Source organism: Nuphar pumila, chromosome 3, assembly GCF_984573655.1.
Source record: "Nuphar pumila chromosome 3, dmNupPumi1.hap1.1, whole genome shotgun sequence".
Lineage (NCBI taxonomy): Eukaryota > Viridiplantae > Streptophyta > Magnoliopsida > Nymphaeales > Nymphaeaceae > Nuphar > Nuphar pumila.
The window spans coordinates 139088569-139111761 of record NC_143251.1 but is presented as its reverse complement, the minus strand read 5'-3'; the positions used below and the strand labels follow the sequence as shown (position 1 = coordinate 139111761).

At 36.0% G+C, this 23193-nt stretch overlaps 1 protein-coding gene across 1 annotated transcript; it reads left to right on the top strand.

Annotated features, from left to right (window-relative positions):
• The first annotated feature begins 3397 nt into the window (after positions 1-3397).
• Positions 3398-17693, top strand: LOC149844060 (E3 ubiquitin-protein ligase MIEL1-like). The gene is made up of 12 exons (XM_090000296.1): positions 3398-3472; positions 3643-3730; positions 3907-3963; positions 4082-4114; positions 4195-4272; positions 4433-4476; positions 4566-4606; positions 5863-5945; positions 6164-6255; positions 6353-6422; positions 16802-16843; positions 17335-17693. The coding sequence occupies exons 1-12, from the start codon at positions 3438-3440 to the stop codon at positions 17458-17460; spliced, it is 789 nt and encodes a 262-aa protein (XP_089856422.1). The 5' UTR covers positions 3398-3437; the 3' UTR covers positions 17461-17693.
• Positions 17694-23193: the final 5500 nt, after the last annotated feature.

Genomic DNA, 23193 nt, shown 5'->3' with positions numbered 1-23193 from the left:
GGTTATAAATCCAAAAACAAAAGTGGTATTATATATTTGAGGTGTAACTAGACTTTTAAGACGTTGGGTTGAATCATTCAGAAATGCTTTCTCAGGGAACCTGAAAAAGCGATTCTAATAGCCTGAAATCTCATGTTCAACCTAACATGAGATTTCAGGCAACCCGTGATTTAGAATAAGAACATTCTGATTCTAAATCCGGTCGAGTTGAGGCACCCGAACGTATACTAGTGTGCTCCTTTGGAATATGTAATAGGATTTGATGTTCTTGTTGCAGACTCAGTCTTGTAATGTCAGTTTTTCACCTTGAGCTGTTTTATCTCAGTACTTTATTATTGCCACTTGACTACCTCTTGGCTAGGTGAGACAGATCCTTAGATGGTCAAGGTGTCTCATCTTGATGAAGAATGGGTCTTGGCTCAAACCCTTTTTTAGATGTTAGGAAAAAGAATAGTAATAATAATGAAAAAGAAAGAAGGAAAACATTTTTTTACTAGAAATCTGCCTAGCTAGAAATAGGGCCTACAGAGGCCTCCTATCAGTATGGTCACTGGTAGGTCAGGTAAATGAGCTGAGCTCAACTGGTTTGGGCTCAGCTCGTTAAGGGTACACCCTTGCTTGGGCTTGGGCTTGACTTGTGAGCCATCACCAGCTAGCTTGTTTTTTTTTTTTTTTAATATTTTCAAATTTGACAATATATGTAATGTTATCATAATGGGGATCATCCTACCTTTTTTAGTTAGGATCCTTTAAAAAGTGTACTTGCAAGTGTTTTTTGCTTAATTCGAACCGTTAGATGTATTTATCATTGTTTACTCGATAGAAACTTATATTTAATTAAGATTTTTTATGCTTAGATGTGTATTTTAAAGAGAGACAAAAATCTATGATTGATATTATATTGAAATTTGATGATAAAAAATATACATTTTTATATCAAATCAATGTGAAAAAAAACTTATTTCTTAGTAAATAAGCAATGATAAACACATCTAATGGCTCGGATCAAACAAAAAAAATACTTGAAAGTATGATTTTTAGATTGTCCTAATGTGACCTAAAGCGTAAGATGATCTTCATTCTCATTATATAATACATGTATAAAACCTATATAATGTATATTCTATATATAATATATGCAATATTTATATAAAATGTATAACATATTTATATATAATATATAAAACGAGCTTATATGAGCTAAAGCTGAGTGAGCTTTCACTGTTCATATTTAGCTCATATGCTTAAAGGAGCTGGCTCATAACTTGGTTGCCGAGCCCAATTTATAGTTTGATCCGAGCCAAGCCAAACAACGAGTTGCTAGTCTAGTTTCCCAGCCTCAATCTCAAGAGAATTGATCCCTTGTAAGATAGAGGTTCCATGTCGTATCACCAAGCACTGGTCTAACTACTAGGTTGAGTGCATTTGTTTGTCAATCTCTGTTTGGGAGGAGATGAGAGAGATGATGGAAGTGGGGAAGAAAATGAGAGATGAGGCTGTAATTATCAATTATATAAGGATTAAGGATGTAATTGAAAATTACCTATCTTCACTCTCAGCACTAGGAGTGTCAAAGGGTCGGATTTGGTTTGAACCCAGGTAGAACCAGACTTGGCCCCAATTTTTGGGTATGGTATTGGGTCCAGACCCAGATCTAATCGGATCCACCATAAGAGAAACCATACCTGGACACGATAAGAACTACATGAACCAAACCCGGGCCATACACGATAAAACCATATTTTTTATCATGTTTACATTGAAAATTGTCTAGTCCTAATCAGAACTCTCGGGCCGAGCCCAAGTCTGATATAAAATTTCACAAACTATACCCGGGTCCATGTATTTATCAGACTTTCGGGTCTGAACTCGGGTCTTAATCGGGTCTTCTTATTTATCATCATACCGGGACTCTATAGATTTTGGTTTAAGTTGTGTTGGGATAAACCCGACCTGTTGACACCCCCTACTCAGCACCATTTTCATCCCTCAAAATGGCAAACACGTACCTGTGAAAGTATGTGGCATTAATTAAACCCTCATTAAATTCCATCTCTCCTCTCGCTCGGCGACTCCCAAACAAATTCAATTGTCTGCACATGGAACAAACCTCACAAATCTCATCTCATGAAGGAAACTGTGGTCCTCGTGCTACCAAATGTAGGAGAAGCCCCCCCTGAGACTGTAGTTTTTAGAAGGTATAAGATTTATCACTAAAAATTTCTAATATATATTGCTTTTGTCAAAGGGAGACGTGAAAGGGAATCTTGCACGGCTCCAAAGCTGATCTTCCCAGGCTTCTGTTTTTCTCTCTACACTTTTTAATAGCTCGTTAGAGCTGTCATGTGCACTGGTAGTGGTGGACCTCTCAATCTCTTCTCCAACCAATATTAAGGTATATAGAACAATAGTCCATTGTAAGGCTGGGAAACAAGAGAAGCAGCTTGGAAAAATCTCTGTTCAGCCAGAAAAAGAAAAAGGGGTAATGTTTGATACACTCATGGATAAGGAACCCTCTAGTGAAAAAATGTAATATTTTTAATTTTTTCAGTTTTTTGGCACATCTGACCCTACAATGTGATTTACATATTAAGTTTAAGTTTAGGAGAAACTGAGCTTTGGATCATGTTTCTATGATATATATGTTTGCAGATTTTACAAGGTTTGAAAAATCAACGGCCTGCAATGTACCAAATTTTCAAACATCAAAAAAAAAAATTTTTGATTCTTACTAATTTGATTATGCTGAATACATCCATGAGGTAAGATTTTCTTAAAACAGCCTCACCTATGAGTTCCTATTAAGGGTACCCACGAAGGTAGAAATGTCAAAACAGCCTCAAAATAAGCAGCTTTCCAAAATAAAACAATATTTTAAGAATATTAGCATATTTGTGAGTATGACCCATATAAATGTCCCAAAATGAAAAAACAGGATGCAAACCTTTCCACATCAAATCCAAGTTGGCTCCAGGTGGTACAAGCAAAGGTGGACAGGCAAGATTGCCAAAATAATTAACCCTATGACAGAGCCTCATTCAGACCGAGCAAGCCCAATATGGAAATAAAACCACAGTGTTTGGGATTTGATCGGGACTTGGGGAGCCCCATATTTAGCAAAAAGGGTAGCAGTGTAGTTTTGCTATTTTTCAAAAAATAAATTGCTTTGTTGGGCACTCCCACCTAGGATAAAGTGGGACCCCCCTTGCTTTTACCAACTTCTTCTATTGGTTGGAAACACCGCACGGGGCACGGCCTCCGTTAGAATCTAGACAACGATCCGGATGGCCCATCCATCCCTTGCCATTGTGACGTCATCTTCACCTGTTTCTTGCTCTCTCTCTCTCATTTGATATCATTGGTGTTTGCTGCTCTGTTGGGTCTCTCTCTCTCTCTCTCTCTCTCTCTCTCTCTCTCTCTCTCTCTGTGCCAAGACGATGGAGCGTCTGGGCTATGGAAAGATGGAATATGGGTACTCTTTCTTTCTTGTCTTTTGATCTAAACCCATCTTGGTTTGGTTTGGTTTGGTTTAGTTTAGTTTCTGTGTCTGTTATTTATCTAAACCATTCACTTTGTTCTAGTTTTTCCATTGCTGATTGACTCTCTCTCTCTCTCTCTCTCTCTCTCTCTCTATCTCTACAGATGCAAACATTACAGGAGAAGATGCAAGATAAGAGCGCCGTGTTGTAACGAGGTGTTCCCATGCCGGCACTGCCATAACGAGGCTGTGGTGAAATTCTTATGGCCATCAACTTTTTTTTTGGGTTTCAACTTCCATTGTTTTGTGGACTGCTTGGAATTCAATAGTTTTCTTGTGTTTGGTGAAGTTGTGTCTTTGGTTGTTTTTTATTTGGTAGACCAATTTGGGGTAATTTTTTGTTGTTTTGATTCTGTTATTTATCTTAGAGCCATTGGAGCTATGATGAAGCTCCCCATGAACTTGTTCGACGCGATGTTCAGCGGGTTAGTTTCATCTTTTTTATGATTTCTGCCGTGCTGATTCATTTGTGAAGCTTGATTGCTCTCTCTTTTCTCTTATTGAATTCTTGGACGGGTTGTTCCATTCTCTTGTGATGTGTAGGTCATTTGTGCAGTTTGCGATACTGAGCAAGATGTGGGTATTCGGCATTTGAAATTCTCTGCTCATGATTTTCTTTTGATGTGTTTTTCACTTGGATGAATTCGCTTGTTCAGGTTTCCCAAGTATGCATAAATTGCGGGATCAATATGGGGGAGTACTTCTGTGAAGTTTGTAAATTCTATGATGATGATGTAGGTTCACTCCCTTTAAGTTTTTCATCTCTGTGGTTCATCAACTTTTGTATTCTGAATTTGTATTACTGTTTAACATTTTGGTATTTCTTCTTTCCTAAGTACATGGCAATTGTGTATCTAATATTCAAATAACTTTTGAATGTCATCTGTGGTGTAGACTTCCAAGGAACAATTTCATTGCGATGATTGTGGCATTTGCAGGTTAGTTGTTGCAAATCTTTAACTTTTGGTCTTTTAATCGTCACTAACTAATGCTCAGACATTAATCAATATTGTGATGATACACACAGAGTGGGAGGAAGTGATAAATTTTACCACTGCAAGAAATGTGGTACGTTTTCTTCTTTAGGTTACATCCTGACTGAGTTTTATTGCCTGCTTTGCAATGTGAACCTTAACTGGCCATGAGAAGCTTAATTAGAATTTTTTTCAGCGCAAGCACTACCTCAGATCTCGTGCTCATACCCTCATTAAAATGTAATCTTCTGGCTGATTCTGAAGCAGTTATTACGCACCCTGTAGGGACTGAACCAATTGTTCTCTGATGCAGTTGCATAAATCAGTATGGATCTTTATTACTAAAATGAAAGAAAATTGGGGAAATTGTGTTAGACTGGGTTTTTGTTGTTTACTTGAAATTCTGAAGTACAATCATTTTATTGCTTAAGATAATTGCAAAGTAAAATCAGAATACACAAGTCAAGAAAGAATCTCTTATATAAAAAATAAATCACTTGATCTCTTGCAAGTTGCAACAAATCTTCAGTTGTCCCACTAAGAATCCTAGGTGCTGATGGAAACATTTTTTGACTATTTGGTAGTAAGTTCCAGAACAGTAACAATATGCTATAGAAGGGAGTCTCAAAATTATATTTTATATGGCTAGCTCAAGCTTAGATGTGACAAAGGGATCCTTTTTCAAAAAAAGGAGGATATGGCCTCAATAGTTCAGATAAGATTAAGACATTGTGAGTTTTGACAGTCGAAGGAGGAAGTAGGGGTTGCTTCTTTCTTTGAAAAATCTGGATTGTCAAGTGATGTAAACTGGAAATTCTTTCCATGAGAGTTTGATTGATTCTCAACTGAAACATACTTGTGTTATTGCTATGTGAAGGAATATTCCCATAAATATCTTCATCAAAATATGTTTTTTACTTTGTCATGTTATCGCCAACATATATCTTTAGATTTCTAGCAATAATACTTCTCAGGAGTATGTGTTGGCTAATTCAGATTGACAACAAGAACATAACGATATTACTTGCTTTGCTGCATGTTTATTGTCACAGTCTGTCACCTTTTCATCATTTCTGTTTCTTTTAGTGGACCTCACCTTGAGTTGGACATATGTTTGGATGCATATAATGTGTTGTTATCATTTACTCTTTTATTGGGGACATCTTGGTCTCTTTTCATTTTCCTGAACATATGATCTTATTATCGTCTTGTATATTTTGCTTCCCCCTCTCAAGGATTGAAAATCTCGCTAAAGTGTACACTGAATTTGTTCTAGGAAAAAGAAATTGGAAAAGTAGATATGTGTTGCCAGTTTTGCTGTTAACATGCCTACACCAACGTTTGTTGCAGGATCTTGTTATTCAATATCATTACGTGACAACCACTCATGTGTGGAGAATTCGACGAGGCACCATTGCCCAGTTTGCTATGAGGTGCATATTCAATGACTCCATTTATTTCACAGATTTTTTTTTTGCTTGCCACATTCATTCCATACATGGGCTGTTCGGCCCACTTCTATTTGCTCTCTGATGAAGGGTTTCTTCAAATTGCAGTATCTCTTTGATTCATAGCTAGATATAACCATATCATTTTTCTTTTGCTCCCTCACATAGAATTTACTTTTAATTTTGTGGCTTTCACATTGCAGTATCTATTTGAGTCCTTGCTAGATATAACTGTATTGAAGTGTGGACACACAATGCATGAAGATTGTCTTGTTGAGATGATGAAACATGAACAGTAAGTTTTTAGAAACATTTCAACTTTTTAAGGTTGTGTTGCAATATATTTTTATTTTCTTTTGAAATTTTTATTTATGTATTGATTTTGTTGGTAGATACACATGTCCAATATGCTCCAAGACAGTATTTGACATGTCAAGAGTATGGAAGAAGATAGATGATGAGGTATTCATGATTATGACTGGGCTCAAACTTGTTTTGATGATTCGTAATATAAATATCTAACTTATTCTAAATATAATTTTTTTATGAGCTCCTTTCTTTTAATTTTCTATGTTAACCTAGTTTATTGCTCTGTTGCTTTTTTATGCCTAACAATGCAAATATATATTTTTTTATGCTTTAGAAGTAAACTTACAAGGCATTCTCATTTAGGGGTAATATGCCAATACTATAGTACCACTGTGAAAATATCTCAAAAAATGAGATAAAGTGTGCGATGAGCACACCACCACCAATGTGCACAAAAGCACAAGAACACTTAGAACAAATGTACACAAAGGTACAATAAAGAAACTCAAATGCACAAAGGCATACAAAATATAAAGAATTTTATTGAGAGGATTGGAGAACAAAAGCTCCAAGAAGTGAAGTTTACAAAGGGGGAACTCCCCTATTTATAAGAGGGAAAAGGAGCCTTGGAGGGGCTCCACTAGCTGTTGGAGCCCCTCCAACGGTTAGAATTCTAACCGTTGGAGAGGCTCAACAGCTAGTGTTGAGCCCTCCAAGGTTGACTTTGAGTCAACAAAGAAATAAAGAAGAAAAAGACAAAAAAGGGAAAAGAAAAAAGTAAAGAAGAAAAGTAAAAAAGGAAAAAGAATTACAGCATATTCATAATTATGAATATGCACAAAATGGAGAGAAATGACTAAAATACCCTTTCGAGTTTTATAGAAAAAAGAAAACATATATATTTACATATATATATATAGATAGATAGATACATATACATATATACGTGATGTATATATGTATATGTATCTCTCTTTATATATATATGTAAATATTTACATAAAGAGAGATACATTTTAACACCCTCCCTCAAACTTAGGGCACAATGACCGAAAGTTTGCTAAGGAGAAAGTTGAATCTTGGGGAGCAAAGCGCCTTGGTGAAGAAATCTGCCAACTGATATTCTGACGTCACATAAGAAAGATCGATGACTTTTTGTAGATATGCCTCACGGACATAATGACAATCCATCTCAATATGCTTTGTCCGCTCATGAAACGTGTGGTTCTTGGCAATATAGATTGCACTCTTATTATCACAACATAACTTTGTGGGTTCTTGAATTGGAATCCCCATGTCTTGCAGCAACTGATGAATCCAGACAATCTCCATAGTTGTAGATGTCATGGCTCGATATTCTGCTTCGGTGGATGATAGAGACACCTTTTGTTGCTTCTTACATCTCCATGAGATCAGGGATTCACCTAAAAAAATGCAAAAGCCTGTAGTGGAGTGACGGTTATTTGGGTCACCTCCCCAATCAGAGTCAGTATATGCAATTAAATTCAACTCAAAAGAAGAGGAAAGAAAAACTCCCTTGTTTAAAGTTCCCTTTAAGTATCTGACAACTCGGAGAACGGCACTCATATGAACGGATGTAGGAGCATGCTGAAATTGGCTTGCAGTATGCACGGCATGAAAGATGTCCGGCCTTGTGATGCTAAGATACATTAGAGATCCCACAAGTTGCCGGTAGGGGGTAGGATCCTCCAAAGGTTTCCCATCATCGATCTTCATTTTTTATCCCACAATTTCAGGGGTCTCACAGATTTTATCATCAGTAATACCTGATCTGTCAAGAATTTCACAGGCAAGTTTAGTTTGAGACAAAAAATAGCCTCTATGAGAGTAGGCTACCTCAATACCAAGAAAGTAAGTCAGATACCCCAGGTCTGACATTTCAAACCTTTCTTTTAAAGTGGTTTTAATGTTTCTGATGCCTTTTATGTCACTACCTGTTATCAACATATCATCAACATATAACAGTAAAATCACAATTCCTGCATCAGACTTTTTGACAAACAGAGCAGTGTCAGTGTAGCATGAGGAAAAACCATTTTGAACCATTACATCATTAAATCGATCATACCAAGCCTTAGGGGCTTGTTTTAAACCATAAAGCGTTTTTTGCAAACGAAGGACTTTCCCCTTTGGTATGTTCATACCAGGAGGAGCATCCATGTAGACTTCTTCATTAAGGTCCCCATTTAGAAATGCATTTTTAACATCCATTTGGTAAATATTCCATTTTTTAATAGATGCAATGGTGATCAAACACCTTACAGTAACCATTCGTGCAACAGGAGCAAAGGTTTCTTCGTAATCGATGCCGTATTCTTGACTATATCCTTTTGCGACAAGACGGGCTTTATATCTTTCAAGAGTGCCATCACTCTTGGTTTTGACTTTAAAAACCCATCTACATCCTATTGTTTTCTTTCCTTCTGGAAGACATTGAAAAACCCACGTTTTGGCTTTGTTGAGGGCTCTAAGTTCGTTGTCCATGGCATCCCTCCATTCAATCATTTTCGTAGCTTCTTTAAAATTTCTAGGTTCTTGGTATGAGTGAATGGCACTAAGACATGCCCTATGTTTTGGAGAAAAAGACTCATAGGATATAAATCTAGAAGGATTTTTCCTAGATCTTTCAGTTCTTCGAGAGTTGTTGGAAGATTCACTAAGATCACTATATTTCTCTATTGCACTTCTAAAAGTGCTTTTATCTCTATGAGTATAGGTAATTGGTTCATTTATCATTTCTTCTTCATCATGAATGGTTTGAGGAATACATTCACTTATATCCTCATTCTCTTTTAATTCATCATCGCTAAAATCTTCATTTCTAGATAATAGTTCAAACAAAAAATAATAATCGGCATTATCTTCATGAGTTTTGTGTTCTTCAAAACCACTTATGTTTTCTAAAAAGGTTACATTTCTTGAAACATATAGTTTATCATTTTTAATATCATAACACCTAAAACCTTTTTGGGTTTCCGAATATCCTAAAAAAGCACAAGGAATAGCTTTGGGAGATAATTTATCATTCTTATCGGTGAGAACAAAACATCTACAACAAAAAATTCTTAACCTATTGTAGTCGGGTTCTTTTTTATACAAGATTTCATATGGAGATATTTGGTTTAAGTTTTTTGATGGAAGTCGGTTGATGAGATAAACCGATGCAAGAGCCGCTTCGGCCCAAAATCTTTTTGGAATTTTTTGAGAAATTAACAAAGTTCTTGTAGTTTCAATTATGTGTCTATGTTTTCGTTCGGCCAACCCATTTTGTTGGGTAGTTTTGGGACAAGACCTTTGATGAACAATCCCATTATTTTCAATATAACTTTTGAAATCATTTGAGAGATATTCTCCCCCGGAGTCGGTTCTAAAAATTTGTAATTTACTATTGAATTGATTTTGTATTAACATGTGAAAGATCTTGAAAGTAGAGAAAACCTCATGTTTATGTTTGAGGAAGTATATCCAACTATACCTTGAAAAATCATCCACATAAATAACATAATATGAAAAACCTCCCTTAGACACAACGGGTGCCGGTCCCCATACATCCGAATGCACAATTTCGAAAGGTTTGGTTGAAAACATAGTTCTTTGTCCAAAAGGTAAGCTTCTCATTTTACCAAGAATGCAATCATTACAATTGAAATTGTCTTTACATAAATGTAAATATGAAAGCTTAACAATATTTGGATGCCCAAGGCGTTTATGCCAAACATTTATATCCTTATGTTGGGCAACATTACAAAAAGAGGTTTTTGGAATTTGAAGAAATTCCATGAGATAAAGATCTCCCTTCCTAGAGCCTTCCCCAATCAACTTCCCGGACCGGCGATCCTGTATCCAACATTTATTTGATGAGAATTTGATATCACACCCATGATCCGATAGTTGAGAGACGGAAAGCAAATTTAAATTTAGTTTTGGTATAAATCTAACTTTTGGAATAAAAAAACCTTGTCTTTCAAAATCACCAATTCCTTTTATTTCAAGAGAAGCCCCATCCGCGGTGGAGACAAAAGAGGGTGACAAATTTTTTGAGTATTTAGAAAGTGACAAAACATTTGGAGTCATATGAAAGGATGCACCCGAGTCTAAGAGCCAAAGAGTCTTACCGGGAGGAGAGAAGGTGGTCATGGCGGCTCCGGAAACGGATTCTTTGAGGAGTGGTTGAAGAGCTTCCATGATTTGATTGAGAGCCAAAGTAGCATGATTGGAAGTAGAAGGACCTTCCTCCTTGGTTGATTGGAAAGTAGTAGACATTGCCACCATCTTCTTCCATTTAGGGCATACCGGTTTAATGTGACCCGGTTCTTTGCAAAAATGGCATATGATCTTACTATAATCTCTCCTTCCATAATGCCCACCATTTTCTCTTCCTCCTTGATTTTTGTTTAAATGAGGGGGTTTATAGGTTTTAACATTATTCCCCGGTCTTGAGACGGCATAAGCACCCTCATCCTCATCTTTAGAGGGAACGGCCAACACACTTAGATTGGTTTTATTCATTCCCAATCTAGTTTTTTCTCCACTTAATTTGGTAAGCACATCTTCCAAAGGAGGGGAAGAGAAAGAAGATAAGAGAGAGGATCTAGTTTGTTCAAACTCGGGTCTAAGCCCATTTAAAAAGTTAAAGAAATGATCCTCTTCTAGTTGTTTGGCCCTCAATTCAATAGCCTCACCGCTCCATTTAGGTTCTTGGAGGGCAAGCTCATCCCAAATAGTGGATAACTCGGCGAAATACTCTCTAACGGACATTTCTCCTTGTTGAAGGGTTAAGGCCTTCTTTTGGAGATAGTACTTATGGGACAAATCTCTTGAAGTATACATTCTTTCAAGATATTCCCATACTTGACATGCCTTTTTGAACTTTAGAATATTGGCATTAATTTTGGTCTCAACCGAAGAGAAGAACCATGAGAGAATTTTGTAGTTTTTCATTTCCCATTCTTCATGCTTCTTATTGTAATCTTCAAAAGCCTTTTCTCTTTCTTCACCCTCAAGAACCTTGATCTCCCCTTTGTCAAGGGTAGTAATTTTTGGTACGGGTTCGGGAATAGTTCCTTGAACATATCCCCAAAGTCCCTTTCCTTTTATATGGGCCTCCATATTCCCGGCCAATACATGATAATTCGTTCCATTCAATTTGAAGCCAAGAGAGAAGTGCGAATCCTTTTCGCCCATTAGAGAGGATACAAAGAGGAATAAATGCGTACCACAATGCGAAGTGAGTCCCTTCTTGATGTAGGAAGCTTGCAAAATATAGAATGAAGAGCCGAGTCTTCACTTCCACCACCACAACTCAATGGCACGCTTTACGAGGTATTCCAACGAAGAGAAATAAGAGCACGATCTTCTTTTCCTTTAAGCCTAGCTCTGATACCATGTGAAAATATCTCAAAAAATGAGATAAAGTGTGCGATGAGCACAACACCACCAATGTGCACAAAAGCACAAGAACACTTAGAACAAATGTACACAAAGGTACAATAAAGAAACTCAAATGCACAAAGGCATACAAAATATAAAGAATTTTATTGAGAGGATTGGAGAACAAAAGCTCCAAGAAGTGAAGTTTACAAAGGGGGAACTCCCCTATTTATAAGAGGGAAAAGGAGCCTTGGAGGGGCTCCACTAGCTGTTGGAGCCCCTCCAACGATTAGAATTCTAACCGTTGGAGAGGCTCAACAGCTAGTGTTGAGCCCTCCAAGGTTGACTTTGAGTCAACAAAGAAATAAAGAAGAAAAAGACAAAAAAGGGAAAAGAAAAAAGTAAAGAAGAAAAGTAAAAAAGGAAAAAGAATTACAGCATATTCATAATTATGAATATGCGCAAAATGGAGAGAAATGACTAAAATACCCTTTCGGGTTTTATAGAAAAAAGAAAACATATATATTTACATATATATATAAATAGATACATATACATATATACGTGATGTATATATGTATATGTATCTCTCTTTATATATATATATGTAAATATTTACATAAAGAGAGATACATTTTAACAACCACATGGTAACAAGCACTGTTGACAAGTCTTTTGTTTGATCATAGGAAAATTTCCAGCTGAATGACTCTTAGCATTGTTAAATTTGATCATTGGTATTTCAACCATATGCATCGCTAGTTGGAACATTAAATGCCTTGTATGGCATGAAAGCAGTGCTCATAGGGTCTACGTCTACCTTAAGTTATGGTGATATTTGCTTCTTCTCTTCAGAAATCACAGGAGTTGCCATAGTTGCCATGTATGAACTTTTACAATAAACATTAATAAGTATTGTGTACAAGAACCAACTCTTTTTGTCAAGTCTCGTTACTCTGAAGTAGTTACTGAAACTAACTGTGAAAGTATTTTTGGAATTAAAATATATCTATATTCTAAGAGAGCTAACCCAGCATGGACTAGTTATTTAAATGAAGATCGTGAGTTAAATGAGAAGAAAAATTCAATGGGTATCCAAAGATTAGAACTTGGTAGCATAATCATGAAATATGCAAGATCAAGGAAGTGTATTAAAAGAAAGGGAGTGGAATTTGAAGACAATCTCAAATAAAACACTAATACAAATGTTTAAGGTGTTATATCAAGCAGACTGCAAGCAAGGTGGTTAAGGAGTTCATTAGGAGAACATGGTGGTGGAATCTGGGGGGAGAAAGGGTCATGAAAATGTGAAGAATAGTGTAACAACAAACAGAAAATGCATTATATCTTAAGACTATATCTAGAAGGAAGGTACAAAGGTTATGATATACCTAATTTAAAATTGAGGTTGGACATAAAATGATGAGGGGCATCTATAAGCTCTACCAAGAAAAAGGAAAATGTTAGGGGACTGAGACCATGTAAGGTGCATAAGGTGCACAAGAATCAAAGGGTTCAAACGTAAATGTAGGTTTAAAAAATAGATGCAAATAGTATGTTAAAGACATGATAAATGAAGAACAAGTGTAAAAAATTAAGGAGAGTTAAACCACTGAACCAATGATAAATATACTGATTACAAAAACTAGCATGACAAGATAAAAAAAAAGGAAGATTAGCACACTGATTTCTATCTATGAGAACAAGGACCATGTCGATTTTTAAGCAAATTAGACCATGTAGCTGTGTTTGTCATTGTTCATTTGGTAACATACATAATTTGATTGAATTATCAAATAGTATGATATTCTATTGGCATTAAATGTTAGTTCAGCATGTTTTAAAATTTAAAATTTCCAACATTCTCTAAAAGGATGTCTCCACATCCAAGTTGCTCAATGTGAACCATGTCTATACCCAATGAACCATGAGAACTGGATATTTTCAAGCAAATCAGACCATGTAGATGTGTTTGTCGTTGTTCAGTGGGTAACATATGTGCTTTGGATTGATTTGTCAAATAATGTGATATTCTCTTGGCATGAAATGTTAGTTCAGTATTTTTTTTATTTAAATTTCTATCATTCTCTAAAAAGATGTTTCTACATCCAAGTTGCTCAAGATGAACCATGTATGATACCAAATGAACCATGAGAACTACATTCATATTGTCTGGTATAAATGTTAGGACCAATGGTACCCAAGGTTGTAAGTATCGTATCGTTACCCATATCGGTCGAGCACAAAATAAGATATGTATTATTAAAAAATCATAATTTTTTTAATGAAAACTTCTAAAAAATCAGAAAAATCAGAAAAAAATAGCAAAAATTCTAAAAAAAGCATAACACATGAAACACTGATGAATTGCACAAAATACAACCATAAAATCACATATGAAGCATTTATGTTTCTATGAGTTGCATAAGACATCATCAAACATCTATTATCTCACAAAAACAATGCAAAATATTAAATATCTTGTAATTAATAATATGCCACAAGACTCATATTTTCATATTACATAAAAAAATATTATGGAAATAGTTGCACTTGATTTTCACTCATTACTTGAGTGCCCAATTGCCATGCCGGATCATCTGATGTCATCTTTGTTGGAGTGTAGAACCTGATTTCTACTTTAATATAAATTCCTAATTTTTTATCCAACTTTGTAGTAAGTTAGCGGGGGGTTGCAGGCGGGCAGCGCCTCCCTGCCAGTAATGTGGGGGTTCAAAGGCATGAGCTCTGAGGTAGAAATTTTTTGGAGGGTAGTCTTGTAATTTTAATCATAATAGAGATTTTTTACCTTAACCTACTTCTTTGAGTGAAAATTTGATGAAAATGCAATCTTACCTGAGCAAACCACAAAAGCCCTCTCCCTTGTGCACGAATCGGACCCCAAATCTCTCTTATGATTCCTAAGGTGCATGTATACCCCTCTAATAGTCTCTACACAAATGAGGAAGTCGGTCCTCAAGAGGTCTTTAAAACCCAAAAAATAAAAAACAAGTTTCGGCCATTTTTAAAGTGCGGGAAAGGTGTATCGTGCGATACACCCTGTATCATACAATACGGGCACAATACAAGGATATATCGTATGATACTTACGATACATACTCGTATCGCGAATGTATCGTATCGGTCTTGCTTGTAGTAACAATTAGTATCGTATTGTACCGTATCATATGATACAGTACGATACTTACAACATTGATGGTACCTATACATCTTTATCAAATTTATTATGCTAAAATTAGCAACCCATTGCATTGCAATTTGGGAAACTTGGGGTAGTTTATCCCCTAGTAGGTGCTTGAAATGTGCTTCTTTTAAAGGATAATGCATTTGATGCACTACTTTTTGTGACATAACTCTTTTATTGCTTACAAAGTTGTAATGTTAACCAAGGAATTTCTATTTGCCACTAAAAAATAGTTCTATCTAGGCTTGTGCTCATCTGGTCATAAGGCAAGGAGTGAGCCTTGGAATCTCTTTGAAGCTATGTTATAGGGACATGCCACCCCATGACACGGGCGGACATGCTCGGACACATGGACACAGACATTGACACGTACGACCAATATTTTAATATTAATTTATTTTTTCAATGCTTTTAAGTATTATTTCAATAAAAAAAATAATATGAAAATATCAAAAGCTTAGTTTTATATATTAAAAAATAAAAAAATTTGTGTCCTCGTGTCCTATTTTTCAAAAGAAAAATCGAACTTGAGAGTCGAATCTGCATCGTGCGTCCTCGTGTCGACGTATCCTTGTGAGATGGCTTTGAAGTTAGAGGAGATGATTGAATGTATGAATTTTTGAATGATATATTAAAAAAGAAAGGTTGGATCGTAATGGATAGAATCAAAACCATGGATGTCTAGAGAATAATCATGTTGCTTATTGTAAGTAAGAAGTTTTAAAGGAAATTAATAATGTATATGCAAACATAACTACTTGGATTCAAGGTTTTGTTTTCCCTGTAAGTTTTGAATGATTTAAGGATTTGTATGCCCAAATGCTCCTAAATCTTTTTAAAAAGGAGTCTGTAACTCCACCTTTTATTCCCTCCCCATCCACACGAGCCCACCACGTCTTTAACGAAAAAGAAGAATATAATGCACTGGGCAGCAGAGTGGGGACAAAGGTATCCAGTGTAGAACATTAAAAAAATGTATTCATATCATGCATTGTAATTCATAGTAAAATGGTGACCGAGAGAAGTGCTTAAAAATCAGCTCCACAGTTTCACACTGTCAAGTGTACAAATTTTTGGACCTTTTGAAAAAAACTGTACAAATTCTTGGAATTAAATTAAAGAAAAGGAGATTCTGGGAAAAAAATTCACTTTATTTGTGGCAGAAGGCAGCCTTTTCAGGTACCGGTTTTCCGATAATTGGAATCATGACCTTTTCCTAATGGCAGGATGTTCAAGCCCCATGACTTGACATGCAGACCTTGAGAAGGACATACTGTCCCACAACCTGTCATGTTTGCTTGATAAGATGTGTAGCATTTAGTATTGCACCTCTATAGCCATCTTGAAGCTTTTTGCCTACATTTCCTTCAAGAGAATGTACCATGATCAGTGTTGTAGTTTGCTTTCTTAAAGTCCATGAATGTTGCTAATGTGAAAATTTCTAAATAACTGATGACTGGATGGTTGGAGGTGCTTCAAGCAATGAGCACAGAATATGATATGCTTTTAATGGCTTAATGACTTTATCCAGTAGTATTTCAGTTCTTGGAATTATTCAGGAGTGGTTTTTCTGTACTCTATCTTTTCATCATCATGCCTTCTGAGTCCTATTTCTCCATTGGATTTATGTCAAATTAACATTTATGTGTTATATGATCATTTAGCATTTTTTATGCTTTTTAGCATTATTTTTTAAAAACAATTTGCATGATTTTTCTTGCTATTAAGGAGATTTTTAGTTACTGACATTTTCAGCATTGAGAAAAAGGGATTAATGATAATAGGATCTGGTAGTTGTTTAATTAGTGTTTGTTTTCATTTTATATATTCCTACAGTTTTTCCTCATAGATAATGCATCACAGAGAAAGAAAGACTTGAAGTAGGTTTTTTCACATGCTTTTTGTGGCCATGACATTGAGCAATACTTGTTTACAGATTGCTGCAATGATCATGCCTGAGGATTATCGGAACAAGAAGGTGAAAATCCATCCTTTGTTGTTTATGTTATGCCTGCTAGGGATGGTAAACAGAGTAGCTTAGTTTATTACCAGCCTCATGCTTATGAGGGCCAGTTAACAAGCCAGTTCATTTCAACTCAATGCCAGCTTGAGCTCAGGCTTAGGGTTGCCACAAGCTTGAGAAAGCCTCAGCTACCCTGAGCTCAATGTGAGACCAAGCTGGCCTGTTTAAATTTTAAAAAATGATAATTATTAATTTAGTAAGATCAGTGAAGAAAATTAAACCCTTGGCCTCAGTAGGCACACCATATAAGCTTTTAATACTAAGTTATGTGAAAAATGAAACATGACAGCCCTTGTTAGGCATTGCTTGCTAACTATGACGAGCTCATATTCAACTCAGAGTGTCTAGTTTATGAGCTTGAACAAGCTCGTTACTGAACAGAGTTACAAGCAGCTCAGTTTATTTGCCAGCCTTGTGCTTATATGATGGATCATAATGTGTTGCAGGTTTGGATCCTCTGTAATGACTGCAGTACTACCAGTGAAGTTTTCTTCCATGTATTTGGGCATAAATGTGACAACTGTAATTCCTATAATACACGGATAATAGCAACACCGGTTGTCGATCAGTGATGCAGTTCAGTGGTATATTGTTAGTTGAAACCTCCGTGACAGTTTCAAGCCATTTGATACTGCATGATTGTTGATTATTTTATAGATCAGTTTGTATTCTTTGAAGCCATTTGGTGGGAACCAATAGTTCAAGTGTAACCAACAATTCTCTCTTATGGTTAAATTTGGAAAGTTGTTTGGAGGATCTAAATTATGCATGTATTAGCATGTCAAGGAGATTAAGTTGATATAAAGAACTTTGTACCATGCCTGCATCTGTGAAGATCAAGATGTAAATGCTGCATCCATCCTAAAGGTTCCCTAGTTAGGTTCTTCAACTCTCTCTCTCTCTCTCTCTCTCTCTCTCTCTCTCTCTCTCTCTCTCTCTCTCTCTCTCACACACACACACACACATTGTCCATGCTTTTATAAATTCTTGTAAATTCATGATTGGCATGGAATGGCATTGGTTGTGTTCAGATTCCAATTTTAATAGGCAGCCTGCAGTGAAAGCCCATAAATCAAAGATGCAATAGGTCTATGCTGGTCGATCATGATGGTGCTATACTTGAAAATTGATGATACCGTAGAATATATTTCCTAAAGAAAAATGGTGTCGTCAAGTATTTAACAGTACCATCAACATGGTAGAGACCTTTACCTGAAATTTCAAGGCAGCTCAAGTTACTTTATGGAGTTTTACTTTGCTTACTGTGGAGGAAAGCCAGAAAGCTTGAAACATGGGAAATCCCTGCTATATATTATTTGACAGGATCCAAATAAACTATCATAAAATAGAGTAAATTGCACTATCATGTTGTGTTGGTTCGACTGCCATAGTGTTCTGTTTTAGAAACCTATTAAAAAAAACATATATTGCAGATTGAAAGGAATGATTAACAAAGGGAAGTGGATGAAATTTGCTTTCGTTTTCTAAAATTTGGTGAATTTTTTGTCTACATCATCTTCATGAGCAATAATTTAGTTGATACCCTCATCAGTCATAAATTCACCAAGGGGCTAATAAGATAGTGGACTGGTTAGAGTGACAGTATCTTAACTTGCAGATCGTGTCATTTCAAGAAAAGAAAATGAAGGTAGCCCTATGTTAGTCCACAGAACCGCAATCGTAGCAAGAATACAAAGAAGGGCACATTTGCTTTAGTCACAGTTGTGATGGGCAATTACAGCTGAGAATCCAAAAGCTACTATCGTCTCAAACAAGACCAACTTTCACAAGATTCAAGGGAGAATCATTCTCAAGTGTCACAATCACAACTTACACTTGCTCATGTTTTTATAAACGTGAGAAAGTGTTGGGGTTGTGATTTGCAATCAGAGGAAGCTGAGAAAATCCAGGAATCACAGGGTATTCAAACATGCACTACTCAGGATAAGGAATAAAAAATCATTTTGTATATTTCAATATTGAAAATAAGATTTTTGAGATTGACACTGATAGTTACTTTGTGGGTGAACTAGAAAGTTTATTTTCTAGTTATCTAAATCTAAATAGTGGGTCTAAGAGTTACAGTCGTTATTATGATCACGTGTATTAGTTGCAATTGACAGTTATATTAGTTCTGAAACCAATATAGATAGTTGCATTTCCAATGGTAGCAACAATTCCAGGGACAATTACATTTATAGTTACATTTGTAGCAATAGTGAAGGGGTAGTGACCATGGGAGCTCTAATATAAAAACTAGTGCTAGTGACAGTAATTTCTAGTGATTTAGATAGAAATAAAAAAAAATTTACAGACATGTATGGCTTCAATGTTAAAATCGTTATGGATTGAATTATAAGAAAATTTTTAGTTCAAAAATGAATATTTGTGAACAATGTGGATACCACTTGAAAATGAGTAGTTCAGATAGAATCGAACTTTTGTATCCACTCTGTTGTCTGCAAAGGAGCCAGCATATGAGCATATGGAAGCTTCCACAAAGAAGAGGAAGCATGAAAAGATACAACCACTTCCAAGAAATGTTCAGCACGGAGAACTTGCACTAATACAGTGACACATTCTCTGAAAATCAAAGAACAAGAAGAGATCTATTAACAGAAAGATTCATCTATGGAAGGAGACACAGGCAGAGAGATGGATACTGCAGATCATCATGAAGGGGAAGATGAAGAGGGGTACCCCAGGGAAGAAGAAAAAGATGAAGCATCAGAAGAAAGAGAGCAGAAAAGATTGGAAGGGTTTGCTGCTCTGCTCATATTTATCATGCACTCATGATGGGTTGCTGTCCTCTCTGTAAAAACATGCACATATTGGTCAACGGTGGTTAAAGAGAAAATTTAATTCAATGAATGTGCTCTATACAATCATATTGCTTATATAATACATTTCAGGAAGAAAAATACAGAGACAAGCATTCAGAAATCAAGCCCCAAGGGCGGTTGGCGTAGTGGGGTGGGGCCTTGACCGCTAGACGGGGCGGTCAAGGTTCGATTCCTATGGGTGTCTGACGCCCAGCATAAGCCCTGGGGGTGGGGTTCCTAGCCTTGGAGTTTTGCTCTGCCGTCACGACGACCGTAGGTATGGCAGGCTGTGCCAGAGCGACCAGGTCTTTGCCGAATGCAGTTTCTTCAGGTTATAAATAAAAAATATATATATAAAAACATTCAGAAATCAAGAAGCAGAGCTTACATTTCACTTGCAAAACAGAAAACCATCAGCATCTACTAGCAATGGTGACTGTGGATTGATACATGGACTTGTTTTGCAGGAGGAGAATTGATTGCCAGGATAACCAATGCAATGATCAGAAGAACCATAAACAATACCAAATAACTTTCTTCATCATCTATGCAACAAATCTTCACCATGGTAACCAGTTAAGGTGGGAGGCAAAAGCTATCAAAGGAAAACAGGGGAGGGGGATGGTTTGCAGAGATTGGAAGACTTTTAAGGAAGGATTAAAGCAGTTTTGGGATTGAATTTTTCATACATTTGACCCAATTTTGATGGTCCCAAGATCTATAAAACTATAAAGTTTCTCCTACAATTCTTAGTCATGCTTTCCACACACATGTAATGTAGCCCACTAAGCTCACCAGAAAAATGGCTCTGTGAATAACAATCTCTTACCAACTAAGAACGTTGCATCGCCAGAGCTGATAAGGATAACCAATGTTAAAATCGAATCGGCATCTCACTGATTTAATTGAAAATCAGCCTAAATTGTTTTTTTTTTTTAGTATTTTGTGATAATTATTATATTAGTTTTCTGTTTTTTAAGTATTAAATGCATATCTTACAATTTGATTTATCCTCCAAGTCATCATTTCATTGCTGTATTTTCCTTTTTCAGATTATTTTTCATTATTTTTTATATTTATGATTTTTAAAAAATTTCTAAAAAATGTTTTTTTAAATAGACCAATTCAAGATGATTCGCTTTGATCTGATTCATGCTGATTTTTGTAATATTAAAATAATATTAAAGATAAGCTGATTCAGCTTGTTTCATATCTATTTTTTTTTGTCGATATGATACGAATCGGCCGATTCGTAACAATACCGACAACATTACTACGGAAACCAGGCGGACTCATCTTAGAGGCTGCTAAAATTCTCTGAACTACACTGGCACATCATGCCAATGAACTACATTGGTCCAAAGCAGGAACCATTGCCAAGTGCATTGTGGGCCAAGTCTTTGACTTGGGGATAGCAACCTCTGTCCAACTAATTTCTGCACTAAGAACTGTTGAGGGGTTGCGTTTGATAATGCACCAAGTGTTTGGTGGGGCCATTCTAGTTTTAAAAAAAAAACGCTCTTGACTGTATGCTGTCAAGAATGATGGTGATAGTTTCTTTGAAACCTTCTCTGTGTATGTTGGCAGCATGAAACTGCAGGTGATATTCTACCATTTATTAGAAGCTGGTTGGGGTGAGATGATCATTTTCAGAGTGGAATTTGTCAAAAGAGTGATGCATGCAGGTTCTGCAATAAATTTCCTTTTCAATTTAGAAAGAAATTGGGGAGGTTTGTGATGGTTAATCACACCCGAACATAGACTTAGATCTAAACAGCTTATTGATGTCACAAAGATATGGGCATGACACAATATGCGACCATAGTGACAAACGTTAAAAACGGCAAAATCTTGTTTTTCAAAAACTCGTGAGGATTTGAAAATTTTTCATAAATCTCGCAATTTTTTTGGCAAAATCTCGGTAATAAAAAATAAAATAAAAAATATTTTTATAAGAAAATATTAATAAAAAATATTTAAAAATAAAAATACATGGTTTTTTCATGATAAATAGCCATTTAAAACTTAAATATCGTGTTTAAATTGCGGTATTTATGTTTTTTCATATATCTCACGATATTTTGAAAATCTCCCAAGAAATTGCCATTTTAAACTTTCAGGCAATTTCTTATGATATTATCACAAGATTTTCATAAATCTCAAGATATTTGTCACTATGTAAAGTTGAAATTTAAAAAAAAAAGGGATGCCAGGGCAAGGAATTTTTTAACTCTAAAAGATATTTTAGATATTTTTAACATTTAAAAATGCATCTTTATAGAAGTATTATTTTTAACTATTAAAAAGTATTAAAATGGCATTCGCACGTGTCAGTGACATTTCAGGTCATGTCACAAGGGACACGCTGCCAAAATGACATCCTTGTGACACGGTCCAAAAGTTGACCGAGGTGTATCTGAACTTAACAACCATGAAGAACCATGTTCGAAAACAAACAGCCTTTGAAAATATGCTAAAACCACAAGTTTTTATACATAATCAACAATTTTTTTTTATGAATAATTCAAGGGAAAAACCGTCTCATCACCGACGGCACATTGGCTGGACTCCGGTTGGTAAAACCCTAGAGGTCCCCCTTGCCCACCAGGGAGGACCCAGCTTCGTACATAATCAACATTTTGGTTTCTGCTCATTTGATAAGAACTGAATTTCCAGAAGCATTGTTTTCTCTAGCTTTTGTGGGCACACTTGGGGTGTGACTTTGAGGGAACGTAAGAAGATTGGTTAAACGTGGTTCCCTCTTGGCCTGGAACTGCATGAAGCTCCCCGTTTTCGACCATTCATAAAATACCTAAAACTATGATTTTTGCAGGGTCCTAACGAGACCTAATGAAAAAAAGGGCAGCGCAATCCCTATTCTCTCTCTCTCTCTCTCTCTCTCTCACACACACACATATATATATAGGAAAATGGGTTCGTGTTAAACCAATTTGGTGCTAAACCACATGCTAAATGGGTTTTTCGGGCTTCTCCGGTGCTTTTTATATGCTTTTGGTGCCATAAATGTGTTGGGCATGGTCGATTTACTAAGAATCTACACACTAAGAATCTACACCTGGATCATGTATTTTTGATGAAAAAAAATGATGTTTGGAGCCTCGAAAATTTACAAAGATTTTGAACCGTTGATTTTTTGAACTTTATAAAAGCCTACCCATGTGTTGGAATCAAACGTTTAAAGAGCTGATCCCTATAAAATCAAGTATATAGATCACAATATCTGTACGGTCAGAATTTAAAAATAAAATGAAAAAAGCCCAAAAATCTTATTTAGCACGCGGTTTAGCACCAACCCATTACTCTCTATACATAGGTTTTTAAGTCCATTGGTTCAACTTTTGACAATAGGGGTGGGTCAAATTCAGTTTGAAATTAGTTGTAACCCAATCCCCACAATTAGAAAATGCATATGGTGGTGTGGGATAGGGTAGGGCAGGGCAGGCAGGGAAAGGACACTCACCT

Bases quoted from the DNA above. Each gene is read 5' to 3' on its own strand.
- LOC149844060 (XM_090000296.1), top strand. From the start codon at position 3,438: ATGGAGCGTCTGGGCTATGGAAAGATGGAATATGG. The intron at 3,731-3,906 runs GTGAAATTCTTA...TATTTATCTTAG, and splicing joins ACTGCCATAACGAGGCTGTG to AGCCATTGGAGCTATGATGA. The intron at 16,844-17,334 runs GTGAAAATCCAT...AATGTGTTGCAG, and splicing joins AGGATTATCGGAACAAGAAG to GTTTGGATCCTCTGTAATGA.